Consider the following 17,108-nt stretch of genomic DNA (forward strand, 5'->3'; position numbering starts at 1 on the left):
GGGAAATACCCCTGGACGCTCACCTGGTAGCGGCTGGATAAGATAACCAGCGGATCACTGGTAGGCATGGATGACCAACAAAATATGTGATGGAGAAGAAAGTAAATACCTATGGATTTGTTTTTTTTAATACTGTGAACAAATGTACATTGTACATCATGGGTGATAAAGGTTGTGGTCAAGTTCTATCGAAAGTGTGTGTGGATTTGGAGAAGGAAGCAAATACATATTTTAGGGGGCAACACCCCCTTACACCGCCTCAGACCCCGATATTTCTGATGTCATGAACAAACTTTGGTACATCATGGGTGTTGAAGGTTGTAGTCAAGTTTCATCGGAATTGTGTGTGTCGTTTCTGAGAAGCAATCAAATACCTCTTTGGGGGGCAACTCCACCATAAACGCCCAGAGACCCAGATTTTTTTTTTAATGCCGTGAATAAACTTTGATACATTATGGGTAATGAAGGTTGTTTCATCAGAATTGTGTGTGTAGTTTCAGAGATGAAAGCAAATACATATTTTGGGGGCAACCCCCCTTCTACTCCCTTCGAGCCCAAATTTTCAAATATCATGAACAAACGTTGGTACACCATGGGTGATGAAGGTTGTAGTTAAGTTTCATCAAAATTGTGTCGTTTTTGAGAAGAAAGCAAATACCTTTTTAGGGGGGTAACCCCACCCCCCCCCATAAAACTTCCTCTGTGCGAGGAATCTGTGAGGGGGTAGAGCATCACCTGTGGACAGGTGATTCTCGTCCCGCTTACAGGGGAATTCGCGCATTACGTTCATCCAAGCCCATCCCTCGGAGCACTGCAGTTCGAGCAGAGAGTGGTAGGCTCTTGGCAGAGGAGTCTGAAGTGAAGGCCTGCTGGGCCGGTTACTTTGAGCGGTTGTACCAGGCTGATCCCCCAACTGTCGAGTTGGACGTCAAGGGTGTTACAATCCCTGTTGCTGACCCTCGAATCAAATGTGGTCCACCTACGCTTGTGGAAACACGGGCTGCGGTGAACCAGTTGAAACGGGGCAAAGCTCCAGGGATCTGTGGCATCCATGCCGAACCTCTCAAGGCTGGTGGAAATGCTGCACTCGTGTCGTTGCATGCAGTTTTGTGCTCTGCCTGGAACACAGGCATCATCCCAACTGACTGGAAGAGGGGCCTTGTTGTCCCTCTCTGGAAAGGGAAGGGTGATCGCCAAGACTGCAACAACTACCGAGGGGCGACGCTGCTCTCAGTGCCGGGCAAGGTCCTTGCTCGGATAATTCTTGATAGGGTTCGCCACCATCTGCTTGAGCACCAGCGTCCAGAGCAGTCAGGCTTTACACCAAAGAGGTCAACGATTGACCGTATCCTTGCACTTCGTGTCCTCACCGAACGCAGACGAGAGTTTCGGCAGGGGCTGCTTGCAGCCTATGTTGATCTCTGTAAAGCGTTTGATTCAGTGAATCGGGATGTCCTCTGGAGGATTCTTGGTCTTCGTGGGGTGCCACCAAAACTGATCGATCTGATGTCTGAACTCTACTCTGGTACTGAGAGTGCTGTGAAGTGTGGTGATACCATCTCTGACTTATTTCCAGTTGTTACTGGAGTTCGTCAGGGATGTGTACTTGCCCCCACACTTTTCAGCACTTGTATGGACTGGATTTTAGGGAGGATGTCGGAGAGATCAAGTTGCGGTGCGTCATTTGGGAATGTCAAGATCTCGGACCTTGACTTTGCAGATGATGCAGTCATCTTTGCGGAGACTTTAGACATCCTCTTGGGGACCCTCGAGGTGCTGAATGAGGAGTCGGAGCCGTTGGGATTACGGGTTTCTTGGGTCAAAACTAAGATCCAGACTTTCGGTGACATCTTGGATGCTGCTGTCCTGTCTGTGTCTGTTTGTGGTGAGGATGTTGAGGTCGTGGAGAGATTCACTTACCTTGGCAGTGATATTCATGTCTCTGCTGGCTGCGAGTCAGAGGTCAATAGACGTCTGGGTCGGGCCTGGGGAGTCATGGATTCTCTGGATCATGGGGTGTGGCGCTGCCGGTACCTGTGCGGGAGGACGAAAGTCCGAGTCTTCAGGTCCTTGGTACTTCCAGTCTTGCTCTATGGGTGCGAGACTTGGACTCTGACCAAGGATCTGAGACGGAGACTTAATTCCTTTGGTACCAGGTCTCTTCGGAGAATCCTTGGCTATCGCTGGTCGGATTTTGTGTCCAACGAGCGGTTGCTGAGAGAGACTCGGATGAGATTTGTTACCTGCATAGTCCGTGAGCGTCAGTTGCGGCTGTATGGACATGTGGCTCGTTTTCCTGACTCTGATCCTGCTCACCAGATTCTCTCAGCGAGGGAGTCTCATGAGTGGAGGAGGCCAGTGGGTCGACCACGTGCCTCATGGTTGCAACAGGTTGACCATCATCTCAAGGAGATGGGGATGGGCCTGGCATCTGCCTGGGGGATGGCCAGATGGAGGCCCCTGGAGTACCGGCGGAAAGTGGACGCAGCGACATGCTGTTCTGGCACATGCTCCCATACCTGACCTGACCTGGGGTAACCCCACCCCCCCATAAAACTTCCTCTGTCGACCCCCATTTACCCTGGTATTTTTAAATGTCATGAACAAACTTTGGTACATCATGGGTGATGAAGGTTGTAGTTCAGTTTCATCAAAATTGTGTCGTTTTTGAGAAAAAAAAGCAAATACCTTTTTAAGGGGGCAACCCCACCCCCCCCATAAACTTCCTCCGTAGACCCCCATTTACCCTGGTATTTTTGAATGTCGTGAACAAACTTTGGTACATGACGGGTGATGAAGGTTGTGGTCAAGTTTCATTGAAATTGTGTGTGTCGTTCGGAGAAGAGAGCAAATACCTATTTTGGGGGGCAATTCCCCGAGATTCCCCGAAAGCCCGATTTTTTTTTTTAATGCCATGAACAAATTTTGGGACATACACGGTGATGAACATTGTGGTAAAGTTTCATCAAAATGGTATGTGTATTTTGAGAGAAGAAGTTGCAAGTACTTGTGGACGGATGGACGGACGACGTGCCATCCCATAAGCTCCCCAGAACGACGTTCCAGGTGAGCTAAAATATGGCTGCCGAACCGCATGACTGATGACGTCATCAGTCCCCCATCCCCCCCCATACAATTTAGCCCTAGATGACCATCAAAATTTTTTTATATTGATCGGATAAAGTGTTCGACGTATGCAATTATGTCATAACGAAGCCACCTCTGACCATCAAAAAAATATCACTTATTTCTCATGGGCAGGACTTGACGTGCCAAGTTAAAAAAATTTTTTCCATGGAGCAGTTTCGGAGATAGAGGTCTAAAATTTTCCTTTCTCCCAACATGGCTGCCACACCACGTGATTTATGACATCATAATTATCATTAAAATATACTCCATGAGTCGTCGCACCTCTGGTAATAAATTTTTGTGTCAATCGGATAAGCAGTCAAGAGAAAACAGAGAAAAATTTTTATTAAAATGAATAGGTTGCACGGACGGATGGACATACGTACGTACTACGTACGGACAACCTAAAAACATAATGCCTCTGGCAACTTCGTCAGAGGAGGCATTTGAAGAAATAAGCATATACTTTACTATTAAATTCCATACACCAAGCAACTGAGGTTTTCAGTCTGAAAAGACAAACAAAACATGACAAAAAAAAAACAACAAACAAAGCAAGCAAGCTGGTATGTGCCAGCAATCACAAAGTGCAGCTCTCTTCGGATGCATGTTAAGCTGGGTATTCCATCTGCGAGCATTAGCATGGTTTTTTTTTTCTTCCATACATGGTCGAGGCTTGTGGAAGAGCTCTAATTAGTAAACTGAACACATCAGGACACAACAGGACAAAAGGACCAGTTGAGAGAGGGGGGGGGGGGGGAAGAAACACCAACATCAGAGTTTAAGGCCAAGATGAAGGCAGACTTCAACAAACAATGGGTGTGGGGAGGAATGAGGGGCAGGAGGAATGCATTGGGTGGACTTTATGGATACAGAAGGAAACTCTCAGGAGGGAAAGCTTAAAATTTGGAAGAGGAGACCCGGGTGTGATGGGGGTTGAACGAGGGTAGAGAAGATCATGGTTTTGGATTGGGGACGATTTGAGATGGTGGTGAACAGCTGTCTTGAAGATCTGGAGGGAAGAATGAGATGGAAGAGAATGTGGAAGTTGGTTCCACAGGTGGGAGTGAAGGTGAGCAGTGATCCTGGATGAGCAGTGATCCCATCCATTTGTGTAGGTTAAAGATCCCACGGTATTCTTCATGAAGAGCAGGTGAGATATCACCAGCATCTTGAACAAATTCCACATTCCTGCCACTTTCAGTTGAACACCAGGCATGGCCAGCTGGTTCATGAAAGACATGGACCAAATATTTCCCCTGGCATTCCCCGATGAGAAGTGGGAATAATTGGGGGCATTACAGTAGTTGTGGTCATAGCAGCAGACTGGTGAAATGGATGGCAGCATGAAAACAAGGTGCAGTGCTGTATTTAAAGCAAAAGGCTCATATCCAAAGCACCAATGGAAAATACAACTTATATTTCGTGATAATCAAACGCACTTATAATACATTTATCATTTCGTAATTAATCATTGTTTTTCACTGCTGTGTTTATCACTTTTAACGGTGTTCCGACAATTCATAAATGTAAGATTTTCGCTAAACCCACTCACCGTCTGACAACGACAGCCACAAACAGTTTGAAGATTGTCCAAAAAAAACGTTTGATGAAATGCCACCAGAAAGTCACGAGTGATAATGCAGGGTGCGGAAAAACACAAAGGTACATTCAGCCACAGAAATACCGGACAAACCTTCACGGCCTGCCATTTCAGTCCGTCTTAGCTTCAGATTTTTCACTGGCTTATGAGAAGTCAAGTATGGAATTGCTAAGATAAGGCAACTAGTAGTAAGAGATATAATGATGAGCAATTTGAACTGAACTTTCAAAGCCAACACAGGAATATGGAAATCAGCTGATTGGGGAAGAGACCATTTGGGATGATTGTGTAAACAAGACCAAGAAAAAAACATAACAAACACGACATGGCCAAAGGTATGCGGACACCTCTTCCAATTTGTGGGTTCGGCTATTTCAGCCACACCCATTGCTGACAGGTGTATAAAATCAAGCAGAAAGCCATGCAATCTCCCTAGACAAACGTTGTTAGAAGAGTGGACTGCACTGAAGACCTCAGTGACTTTCAACGTGGCACTGTCATAGGATGCCACCTTTCCAACAAGTCAGTTCATCAAATTTATGCCCTGCTTGAGCTGTGTCGGTTAACTGTAAGTGCTGTTATTGTGAAGTGGAAATGTCTTGGAGCAACAACAGCTCAGCTGTGAAGTGGTAGGTCACACAAGCTCACAGAACAGGACCGCCAAGTGCTGAAGCACATTGCGCAGAAAAATCATCTGTCGCCGGTTACAACACTCACTACCAACTTCCAAACTGCCTCTTGAAGCAACGTCAGCACAAATACTGTTCGTTGAGAGCTTCATGAAATGGGTTTCCATGGTCGAGCAGCCGCACACAAGCCAAAGATCACCATGTGCAATGCCAAGCATCAACTGGAGTGGTGTAAAGTTCACTGCCATTGGACTCTGGAGCAGTGGAAACGTGTACTCTCGAGTGATGAATCACGTTTCACCATCTGGCAGTCCGACAAACGAATCTGCATTGGCAGATGCCAGGAGAACACAAGCTGCCTGAATGCATAGTGCCAACTGTATAGTTTGGTGGAGAAGGAATAATGGTTTGAGGCTGTTTTCCACGTTTCGAGCTTGGCCCCTTAGTTCCAGGGAAGGGAAATCTTATTGCTACAGCATACTATGACATTCAAGACAATTCTGAGCTTCCAACTTTGTGACAACAGTTTGGGGAAGGCCCTTTCCTGTTTCAGAATAGCAATGCCCCCATGCACAAAGTGAGGTCCATACAGAAATGCAGAAATGGTTTGGCGACATAGGTGTGGAAGAACTTGACTGGCCTGCACAGAGCCCTGACCTCAACTCCATCAAACACCTTTGGGATGAATTGGAACGCAACTGCGAGCCAGACCGAATCACCCAACATCAGTGCCCGACCTCACCATTGCTCTTGTGGCTGAATTGAAGCAAATTCCTGCAGCAATGTTCCAACATCTAGTGGAAAGCCTTTCCAGAAGAGTGGAGGCTGTTACAGCAGCAAAGGGGGGGGGGGGTGGGGGGGGGACCAACTCCAGATTAATACCCATGATTTTGGAATGATATGTTGGATGAGCAGGTGTCCACATACTTTTGGCCATGTAGTGCATGTTCTGCAGAAAAACATATCTTTTTTGTTTTGTTTTTTAAATCAACCACTAATGGAAGAGCTTCTACACGTGCGGGACAACAACAATAAATGTATTTAAATTACAAGGACATCGGAAGGTTTAAAAAGGGGGAACTGTTACAGCCTGCAAAGAGGAAATAATGTTCAATCAAGAAATGCAAAAAAAGAAACAAAAACATTACATAACAAAAATTCATACAATAAACAATACCATTAACAAAAGTAGACTAAATGACCAACATATGAGATGTACAACTCAGCTTCCTTTTATTGTTCCCAATATGCACTGTATTCATTCTGGAACATGAGAAGTATTCGACTGAAATAACTTAAAAGATTTCAATTCACAAAATATAATTTTAACAATTGGTCCTGAAGAGCCGACAATATTTCAGACACACAGTGGGGTCCAAAGGCAATGAGTGCAGCAGGAAATGTATTTATTGAGATGTGATAACAAAAGTAATCATTGTAATGTGAAACCAAAAGGACTTTCAAGGGATTTCCATGAACTCTTAAGGATATACCAACACTTATTATAATGGGAAAAATCAAATCTGTCTTTACATATAATCATAATCAGTGTGACCCCCTTTTTACCTTGAGAAATGCCCCAACTCTATTTGCGATTTATTTAATTAGTTTATGGATTATGTTTGAGTCAATGTTTTCCCTACAGTGTTGTAATGTCCGCCAGAGCATAGTCAGACTGCTCACATAAATTTTTATTTTTCTCTCAAATGCATTCACCCTTCTTTTATTCTGTTAAGACAAAGTATCAGACAATAATAACTATATAATAAAAGCAAAGCAAGATGGATACATATCTTCAATATAATGACAAGTTCCTGTTTGAAATGGTGATTTGAGAAAGCTTGGCATTGATTGAAGTGGACTCATACTTTTTCAACCGACTGTATGTTTCGCCTTTCTTCTCTAATTTGTTGATCAACAGATGAACATGCTACGAGATCAAAACGTAACAACACTCACTGCGTTTTCATAATGTAAGCATTCATTAAAATAGCATCACTTTAACACTTTCCCATTGCTGACTTGTCTCCGTACTGAAGGAGCTCAATATAAAAACCAAATGAACAAGAACTAGAACGGCATTTGGTAGAGTGCATTCCTCCCTAGGCTGAACAGTTTACGCTTTGTATTCCACTGATAGGCCGGATCTGGATCCAGACATTAACCAAAATCTAATCAGCTTGTTCTTCACACCAAACCAACTCATCCACCGAGTTTTGTTGTAACTCGTCCACAACTTTTTGAAATATCATGCTACATATCGTTTTTGGTCCCATCACTCAAAGGTAAAGAATTACTTTTAAAATTCTTGGATCCAGATCCAGATCTTCACCAAAATCGAATCAATCTTCCTTGTTACACATGCAAACTTGTCCATCAACTTTCATCCGAATCCATCCACAACTTTTTTGAGATATTTTGCTTTTTATCGTTTTTGGCTCCATCATTAATTGGTGAAGAATCTCTTTCAAATTCTGGTATCTGGATCCAAATCTTCACCAAAATCAAATGAATTAGTCCCCGTCATACACCCGACCTCTGCACCAAATTTCGTCCAAATACATCCACAATTTTTTGAGATATCCTGCTCACAGGCAAATAGACAGACAAATAGGGGTGAAAACATAACCTCTATCCACCTTCGGCGGTGGGAGGTAAGATGTTGCGCATAACACAAAACTTGTGAAATTAAAATATTAAAAAATAGTTGCCATGGAAACAGCAATTTGGCAGTTTCAAAAATTTCACTGATCAAGTGTTTTACATTCATTGTTATGAATAACAAATTTGGCTGATAAATTTTCTAATTGCACCCTAATAGGTGTTTTGCATGTTTCGGATGGCCTTGACATTGACCAATGACTAATCTTTACCAAGCTTTACACATACGTTCAAATAAACTATGCATGTTTAAATTTGATATGTTGAAAAATTATTCATGTATCGCAATAATAAAATCACAAAAAGTCCCATTTGAATATAATGTGGAGAAAGTGTTGTCATGGAAACTGTTGACATGTCAAAACGACTAAGTCGATCATTATGATTTTGGTGAACTAATTTAGTGACCCAATAAGCAAGCCTTGTTCAAATTTCAAGTCAATCGAGGATGGACGGTGACAATTTTGTGACCTTGACCTTTGACCCTTTCACCTTCTGATATCAAAAGCAATCGGCTTTGAGCTTTTGATCGGTGAACCAATTCAGTGACCCAATATGCAAATTATGTTCACATTTTAAAACAATTGGATGAAAATTGACAATTTATGACCTTGACCTTTTGAGGTCAAAAACAATGGGCTTCCAGATTTTGACTCGATCCACCACATGGTTAAGTTTTGTGCGATATGGAGGCGATTGATATACGGACAGACAAACAGACCAGACCAACCAATATACCGCACTGACAAATATTTGATTTAGCAAGTAACAAACTGATAAAAGACCAAAGCAAATCACTTGTCCATCATCTCCAATGGCAGGTTTGAGTCGTTGAGGTTAAACCCTGGTCTTGAAGGCCCCAGCCTGGCTGAGTCTCCGTTTAGCAACTTTCAGTCCAAGGTGGCATCATAATGTCATTTCTGTCAGTGGGCTGCATGCAGCGGTATGTCAGAAGTGTTTTTATGAAGTTCCCGAGGGAATGGGGGCCATTTGGCAAGCACATGCCTGTGCTTTCGCCACATCCATGAATGTAATCGATCACTGTATTCAGCAACTATGATACCATTGTGGGAATGATCTTTGAGGGTTAATAAAACAAATTAACCACACTCTCTTCAATCTCACTCTTCCCTCCAAGTCTTCAAGACAGCTGTTCACCACCATCTCATATCTTCCCCCATCCAAAACCATGATCTTTTCTACCCCTGCTAATCCACCCCCCCAAATCCACCTGGCCTCCTTCAATCAAATTCCCTGCTTTCGTTCCTGAAAGTCCGAGGAGTGGCCATCTTGTTTACCCCGTGGACACGCCCCATCTCCCTCCCTTCCACAGAACCCTCTCCCCAAAGACATGGAGAAGTTCCCCACTGTTTTGCCCTCTCCCACCCCTCTTGTCTCCTGCTCCCTTTGTTATATGTTCTGTGTGTTAGCACATGTACGAACCTCGACAATGTCCACAAAAAAATAACTGTTTACGAGAACAATCGTAATTTCTTAGCATCTGTTTAGACAAGAGTGATGTACTTACTATTTGTGCAACAGATATGCGTTGCGTATGTACCCAGTAAGATGTTTGTTTTGTCCTCCCCTATTCAAACTTCTGGCTGTAGGTTTTTAATGTTCTTATCCTCTGTTTATGTGTCTTTACAAAGTGCACATGAGTGCTTTGCAGCTCAAGCCTTGAAAATGTGCAGTTGTTGCGAATCTGCATCGAAGAAGTCTGCAGTTAGCATCACCATGAGAGTGGCCCAGAACAGGGCCGAATTGGCAGTTATGTCACGAGCATTTGGTTCAGCTGTTTGAGAGTGACACGAAGAGGCACAGTCAATTCAGCCGCTTGAGAGAGCGACACGGAGAGGCACAGTCGGTTCAGCTGTTTGAGAAAGACACGAACGAAAAAGCACAGTAGTTAAACTGCTGCTTGGAGGAAGGAGAACGTCTGGGCCTCTGGATGTGCGGGGCTGTGAACACTTTATCCCCAATGGCAACGAGGGCTTTGAGGAGGCCACAATTATGAAGCTTCAGAGTATTTACGGCAGTTTGCACGAGACAGCTTCTGATAACTCTGTGTCTGGACTCCAGGACAGACTGCCTCTGGTTTTAAATCGACCTCTCAGTGTTATTGCTTGTTATCTGCATTTCCTGTACTGTGTTCTCGTCGATTGAGTGAAAGGGCCCAAGATAAGAACTGTGAATAAATCTGCAATGTTTGTTTGAGGGTTATATCTAGGTTTATTTACAGATTAATTTATATTTGTTTATTGTATACTGGTTGTTATTGCTTCATGTTTGTGCCTTCTCCCATGCCCGGTCACACACCTGTTACAATCGGGTGTCAGGATTGGGACGTAGACCCTGAACCTCTTCATCCCCTGTTACAATTGGTGGTGTAGGTAGCGATTCATATATATTTGTTTATTGCATACAAGTTGTTGCTTCATGTACTCCTTCTCCCAAGCCATTTAATTATTAAATAAATGTAGCTGGTCTTAGTGTTGGATTCTGCTTGTTGTGGTGACCTCATTTGGCCATTTCGATATCGTTAGACGAGCTGGTTCAGTCCGGCTCAGAGCACTCACGATCTGCGGTTGCTCGGCTGGAATAGGATGTTCGTGAGCGCCTATCGGCGCATCACTCAGTGAGATACAGCACACGGTCCCAATGAGTCTTGCAATGTGACAAATAGGTCCGGGAACTTGCTTGAGGCTGTGGATTTAGCTGGCGTTTGCGACCCACGGAACTCGAATCGGGTAACCGGAATGATCTCATCATTGTTACACTACAAACCAACTCAATCTTCACCATTCATTTACAACAAATTTTTTTTAACCCTTTGTTTCTCTTGGATAATTGTGAATACTTATTATAATATAATCGGTGTACACCATGTCAGTCTACGTAGTTCTTATGTGACTACATGCAAGGTCGGACATTACTCAGAGATGCATTGTTATCCTTCTTCCTAATTTAACCTTTGTGGTATAACTTGTGGATGGAGTGAATGACGAAGAATGAGGAATATGCAAAATTGATCACAGAAGCCAAGCTACGATGACCCAAAGTACGTGATGATGATGTGCGGTGTCAATGTCGGTGGTAATGTCACGTGAATCCGGGCCAGGCCCGAAAGCCACCAAAGATAAGCCAGGGGCAGAGGTCCGCAATCGTATTGATTCCGAGTCACAAATTACGGTCAATACAAAAGGAACCGGGTCTGTTTTGAACCGCTCAAACCTGCTAATGGAGACAAAGGTAACAACATTCATTACCATAATCATGTTATCACAAATCCATGAATATGTACTGCTGTTTTTTTTAACCACTGACCCATTGGTTAAGAGATAATTATTTTCCTATCAAGTTCAAATTTTCATAAATATTTATATATATATATATATATATATATATATATATATATATATATATATATATATATATATTTGCAAGTAGATTGAACCTTCAAAAACAAGGGATCACTAAATAGCTCTCATAACAAAATTTCTTGCTTGCGAAAAATGTGCAAGGTAGTTTCAAAGCATTAAAAACTTAAAATCATAACGGAATTACCAAAACAAATTGAATAAAAGTACACAATGTATGACGGTTCTTGAAGAAGTACCTTTTCGGTGGAACCAGACACAATGACAGTTCCCATCTGGTTCATAGCCAGGCTGTAGATTGAATCCTTGTTCCCACTCAAAGAGGACGCTGTCACGAAATGAAACAAACAAAAATAAAACAAATTACAGACCCCACCCCTCCATAAAAAGAGAAACTTACCATCATATTTGTGTTAAATTAAGCGTTAAAGGCTTACTAGTCACTGTATTGTTTGAAGCAGTGAGAGCTGTCAGGGTATTAACATCCCAAAGAAAGATCTGTCTGTCGAGACCAGCAGAAGCCACTTGTTCTTTGTCTTTTGCATAGGCCAAAGCTTTCACATAGTCCTGTAAAAGAACAACCCCACCCCCCAAAAAACAAATAAAACAACAGAGTTGAGAGAACATGCAACCCATGCAGTCTTGAGAAAAAGGACATGGGAAGGGTCTTTTCAACTCCTGCTTTGCGTTTCCGAGCACTATCTATGTTTTTCTACGAGCCGTGGTTTTGTCTGAATCTCAATATACCCCAATACGGAGTGAGATCAGCAAATTTGATTGGTCGAGATGGCGTAAAATGGTGTAATATTTTGTCCAAATATTGCTAAACGGTCGGTTTTTGGAAGTGTAAACAAGGTGATTTGTGTGCTCCACAGTGTTCAACTATATAATTAAATTGAAATAAAATAAAAGTTTAAAAGGCTGTAGGGAAAAAAAAAAAAAAAAATGGGAACATATATATATATATATGTAAAGCCGAAATATATATATATATATATATATATATATATATATATATATATATATATGTATATGTAAAGCCGAAATACATATACAGTCATGCGCCACTTAACGACGTTCTGGGCAACGACGGATCGCATATACGACGGATCTGCCAGCTCTGAAAAAATAAAAATAAAAAAAAATGTAACTGAAAAATTCCTATCGCCGAGTGATGTCGCCTCGTATAAAAATAGCACATACAATTATGTACACTGTACATACATAATACCTCGTAATGATAATAAACGACAGTGTGGCCCCGTTTTTATGCGATCGTTGAGGTCCATAAAATGTCATCGCGAAAAAAAAGAAGAGGATCGTGCTAAATCGGGATTCAAGGAAATCAGCTTTCAAACTGAACCAATGTTTGCACACTTACCTTCGAGCAAGTGAATTACCTTTGAATTGAAGAATTCCACGAATAAATCGTTGTTCTTCGTCGACATTAAAACACAAATTTTTTTTGGTGAAGCTTTCATGTGGTAAAAACAATCGCACTGTTCCGAAAATATATATCACAATTAACAGGTGCTCGTTTCTTCATTTATAAATTATAACATCGATGCAATGATAACGTATTTATAAAATCCAAACGGTAATTATTCACCTTTTGAAAATCAATGTGAGAGGAGATTGTAAGCTGCTGGTTACAACACCGATGGCCGTCATGAACAGCACAAAGGTAAATCTAACGTGTCTTCCGTCTCTCTTGGATGTGTGTTACAATTGCCGACAGTATTCAGTACAGTAACATGCTGTACAGGTTTGTATCCGAGGAGCAATAGGCTACACCATATAGCCTAGGTGTCTAGGTTTGTGAAAGTGTGGTGTTCGTAAACGAAAACGGAAAAAAAAAAGATGTTCGCACAACGACGACGTCGCTTAGGGCTAAGTCACATTTGCTCTACGGCGAGGATACGGTGGACGTACGCCCTCTGAATTGACAGAAACGTGCGGCGGCCGCAGAGTTTATGAGGTGGCCTCAGGGTGGCCCTACGCCATATGGCTATATTTTACAGGCCATAGGGGTCACCGTGGAATTATAACGCGGAGTTATAACTTTTTTCATTTCTACGTTCACCGTAGCAATTCGATAAGCCGAAACAAAAGAACTGGTAAAAAAAATAAAAATAAAAAAACCCACTCGTTACCGTCCGTCTGGCCGCACGTTCGCCTGAAGGCCCCCCTGCGGTCCCCCTGCGGTCGCCTTGCGTCTGCCTTGAAAATTCTATGGCCGCCGCAGGAACGCCCTAAGGTCACCGTGCGACATCAAATCAAAGACTGTATGGCACCCCCACGTTTTCAGTCTCCACAATTTATAAATACGCCGTGCGGCTCCCCGAAAAATAAAAACATATGTGACTGCTACATTGTGTGACCATGGAAATACTGCGGCCGCCGTATAATTGCTAGTGGCCGTAGATTTTGGAGACCCCACGGCCGCCGTGGCAAATGTGACTTAGGCCTTAACGACGCGTTTCTCAGAACGTAACCCCGTCGTTAAGTGGCGCATGACTGTATATACAGCTCTGGAAAAAATTAAGAGACCACTGCAAAATTATCAGTTTTTAAGGTTTTACTATTTATAGTTATGTGTTTGAGTAAAATGAACATTTTTGTTTTATTCGATAAACTACGAACATTTCTCCCAAATTCCGAATAAAAATATTGCCATTTAGAGCATTTATTTGCAGAAAATGACAACTGGTCAAAATAACAACAAAGATTCAGTGTTTTCAGACCTCAAATAATACAAACAAAACAAGTTCATATTTGTACTGTACTGAATTGGGAGATGCTTAGCAGGCAGACACGAAGCGGAGGAACAGTCAAGCCGGGCTGTGTTGCACGAGTGCGAGCCAGGGCGTACTGTGCCCGCGGCTCCCCTTTATTCCGTACGCGGTACACTCACGAGCCGGCCGACTCCAGTATTACTACGACGCCTCAGGCGGCGTGCACACCTCATATCCCTTGCCGAACCCCACGGCCACTCCTCCACCATCACGCCCATCATGCATCATCATCATGACCCTCCCCGCGGGCATGGCTACACCACACTCCTCCCTCCTAAAAGTATGATTATTAAATGATCAGTATTATAAGAAGCATAGACAACACGAAGAACCTCGGTATAATAATCATGCAAATAAAATGAAAACAGCGAAGTATAACAGCACATCACATCATATAATGCGTGAAAGCGAGCTACTGGAGAAGCACAGCAGCACGACTCAGCAAACCCGCCCCCAGGCAGACCTGAAACAGATAAACCTTTCGAGGCCGGACCCCCGCTGTCTGGAACCCGCGGCGCCACCGCCAGACCCAACCGACCTTGGTGGGGGCGCTGAACAGCACCCTTGGCTGGAAGCAACAAACACTCCCCAACCTTCACGCACCATAATCAGTTAAGATTCCACCGCATGGCCAAAACGGCCTTGAGCGCACCCAGAGAGCCGTGCCCCAGGCGCCAGGCACGTCTGACCTCGCTGAAAGCAGAGGTGGGGGTAACGCCGACCAGCGCACGAGTCCCGGCTCCGAGTCGATCTCCGAGACCCACACGGCAGTTAGACGGTAGTAATTCCATTTAAACCATACTTCAACCATAAGCTCGTTATAAATCAATAGGAATAACATTCGAACCATTGCGAATTCATTTTTCCGTACAGCGCGCTTTTTTGATAAAATCCCAGTACAAGACAAAGCAATTACCTGCGGCCTGGAGCAACTGGAGGCCAATAAACCTTCTTTATTCGCCCCCACATCACATTGATCAAAACACCAACTCCATTGACTGATCTCCGCCACATCCACTTTTACACGAGAACTGCTGGCATTTATTTCAACAACATTAAACTGCATCACTAGAGCAAGGAAAAGCACATATGCCATGAACAACAACCCACAACCCACATCACGAGTCCGCTTCTTGGTTGTCGACTCGATGTTGTGACTCGCGACTCCCTCCAACGCCACAGGCCCATCGTCACCTGTTGAAGCTGCCTGAACCACACCGATGCGCATTGCCTCACGAACCCTGCCGAAGCGCGGGAACTCATCGCAAACGAAGCGCGGGAACTCATCGCGAGAGCTGATACGGCTCTCGCCGCCCGCCAGAGCCTCGCCCTCGGTACTCGATGAAGGCCTCGCTGAGAGCACTGGCACATCTGGAGGCACGAACCGGAACCCGTTCCGACCCAAAAGGGTCCGGCTCGCCGAGCCCGGCTCCTGCTCCGGCTCGCCGGCATCATCATGCCCCGGCTGCAGGCTGATCTCCAGGTCACTGGGGTCCTGCTGCGGTGCCCCTTCGCTCCCGGTGCGATCGTGCTGCGGTGCCCCTTCGCTCCCGGTGCGACCGTGCTGCGGTGCGCGCTCTCGTCCCGCACCGCTAGGCGCGCGAGCACCCTGCGGCACTTGAGCCATCGCGCGGACTTGCGCGGTCACTGGTATCTGCTCGACAGATGAAACAGTCGCGATCGCCGAGTCGAATGTGATGTCGGTCAATGGCTGCTTGCAGACAATGTCAATGGCTGCTCGCAGACCAGAAATAAAATGATCTCTCAACCGTGCCGGACGCTCCTCTGCCGTGAATCTGCACGGCACAGCCGAATGCGATGCGCGGCCAGCACGAGTGGACTCAATTCGACACCCGATCCGTGCCTCGCTCACTTCCCCCCCCCCACCACTGATCTTGCCATTTCCGGATCAATTGCAAGCAGGTTTCGACGCGGGACGGAAGGATCGCCTCGCACACCGCCATCTATGAACGCAACAATGGGCGATGACCCTCGGCCCACATACCGTAGACGACCTCGAGAGCCCAGACCGCCGTCCGAGTGATTGCATTGCCACGCTCGCCCACGACCCGCGCCGCAGACCGTGCGCATGGCCGTGCGTGCCTGGCCCATTGCGATGACCCCTAGACCATCTGCTGTGTCCCGACCATCGAGACCTCGGACATTCTCCAGAGCTTGCGCGACGTCCAACGCCGCGTTCGAGCCGAAACGCGTATCCTCGACAAAACGAACAAGAAAATGAACCAAATGAACGAACGTTGCCCACTCGACGTGGCCGAAGTAGATTCCGACGAAGGCGGGCACGCGTACGTTTGCCATGCACCGACCCTTTGCCATGTTCGCGCCGGCGAGACCTTTGGCTCCGTAGCCTGGAACCGCACGGGTCATTTGCCGCCCTTACACACGTCGATTCGAAGATCCTCGTTCGCCAACTGTACTGTACTGAATTGGGAGATGCTTAGCAGGCAGACACGAAGCGGAGGAACAGTCGAGCCGGGCTGTGTTGCACGAGTGCGAGCCAGGGCGTACTGTGCCCGCGGCTCCCCTTTATTCCGTACGCGGTACACTCACGAGCCGGCCGACTCCAGTATTACTACGACGCCTCAGGCGGCGTGCACACCTCATATCCCTTGCCGAACCCCACGGCCACTCCTCCACCATCACGCCCATCATGCATCATCATCATGCCCCTCCCCGCGGGCATGGCTACACCACAATATTCATTATTAAACAACACAATACTTATGTTTTAACTTTGGAAGAGTTCAGAAATCAATATTATGTGGAATAACCCTGATTTTCAATCACAGCTTTCATGCGTATTGGCATGCTCTCCACCAGTCTTTTACATTGCTGTTGGGTGACTTTATGCCACTCCTGGCGCAAAAATTCAAGCAGCTCCGCTTTGTTT

General features: G+C 44.9%; 1 protein-coding gene and 1 long non-coding RNA gene across 6 annotated transcripts in view; one reads left to right on the plus strand and one right to left on the minus strand.

Annotated features, from left to right (window-relative positions):
- Window positions 1-17,108, plus strand: part of LOC147029598 (uncharacterized) — a 108,114-nt gene that overhangs the window by 36,255 nt on the left and 54,751 nt on the right. The gene's annotated exons all lie outside the window — the stretch shown is intronic.
- WDR48 (WD repeat domain 48) overlaps window positions 1-17,108 on the minus strand; it is an 82,600-nt gene that overhangs the window by 30,046 nt on the left and 35,446 nt on the right. For all 5 annotated transcript variants that reach the window (XM_085872762.1, XM_085872761.1, XM_085872759.1 and 2 more), the window contains exons 5-6: window positions 11,840-11,969; window positions 11,642-11,730 (exon numbers count right to left, since the gene is read on the minus strand). In XM_085872762.1, coding sequence (XP_085728888.1) covers window positions 11,642-11,730; window positions 11,840-11,969 — 219 coding nt within the window. The remainder of the gene's footprint in view (window positions 1-11,641; window positions 11,731-11,839; window positions 11,970-17,108) is intronic.

This window comes from Eptatretus burgeri, chromosome 3 (genome assembly GCF_056783735.1).
Source record: "Eptatretus burgeri isolate ZD-2024b chromosome 3, Ebu_testis_v1, whole genome shotgun sequence".
NCBI classification, from domain to species: domain Eukaryota; kingdom Metazoa; phylum Chordata; class Myxini; order Myxiniformes; family Myxinidae; genus Eptatretus; species Eptatretus burgeri.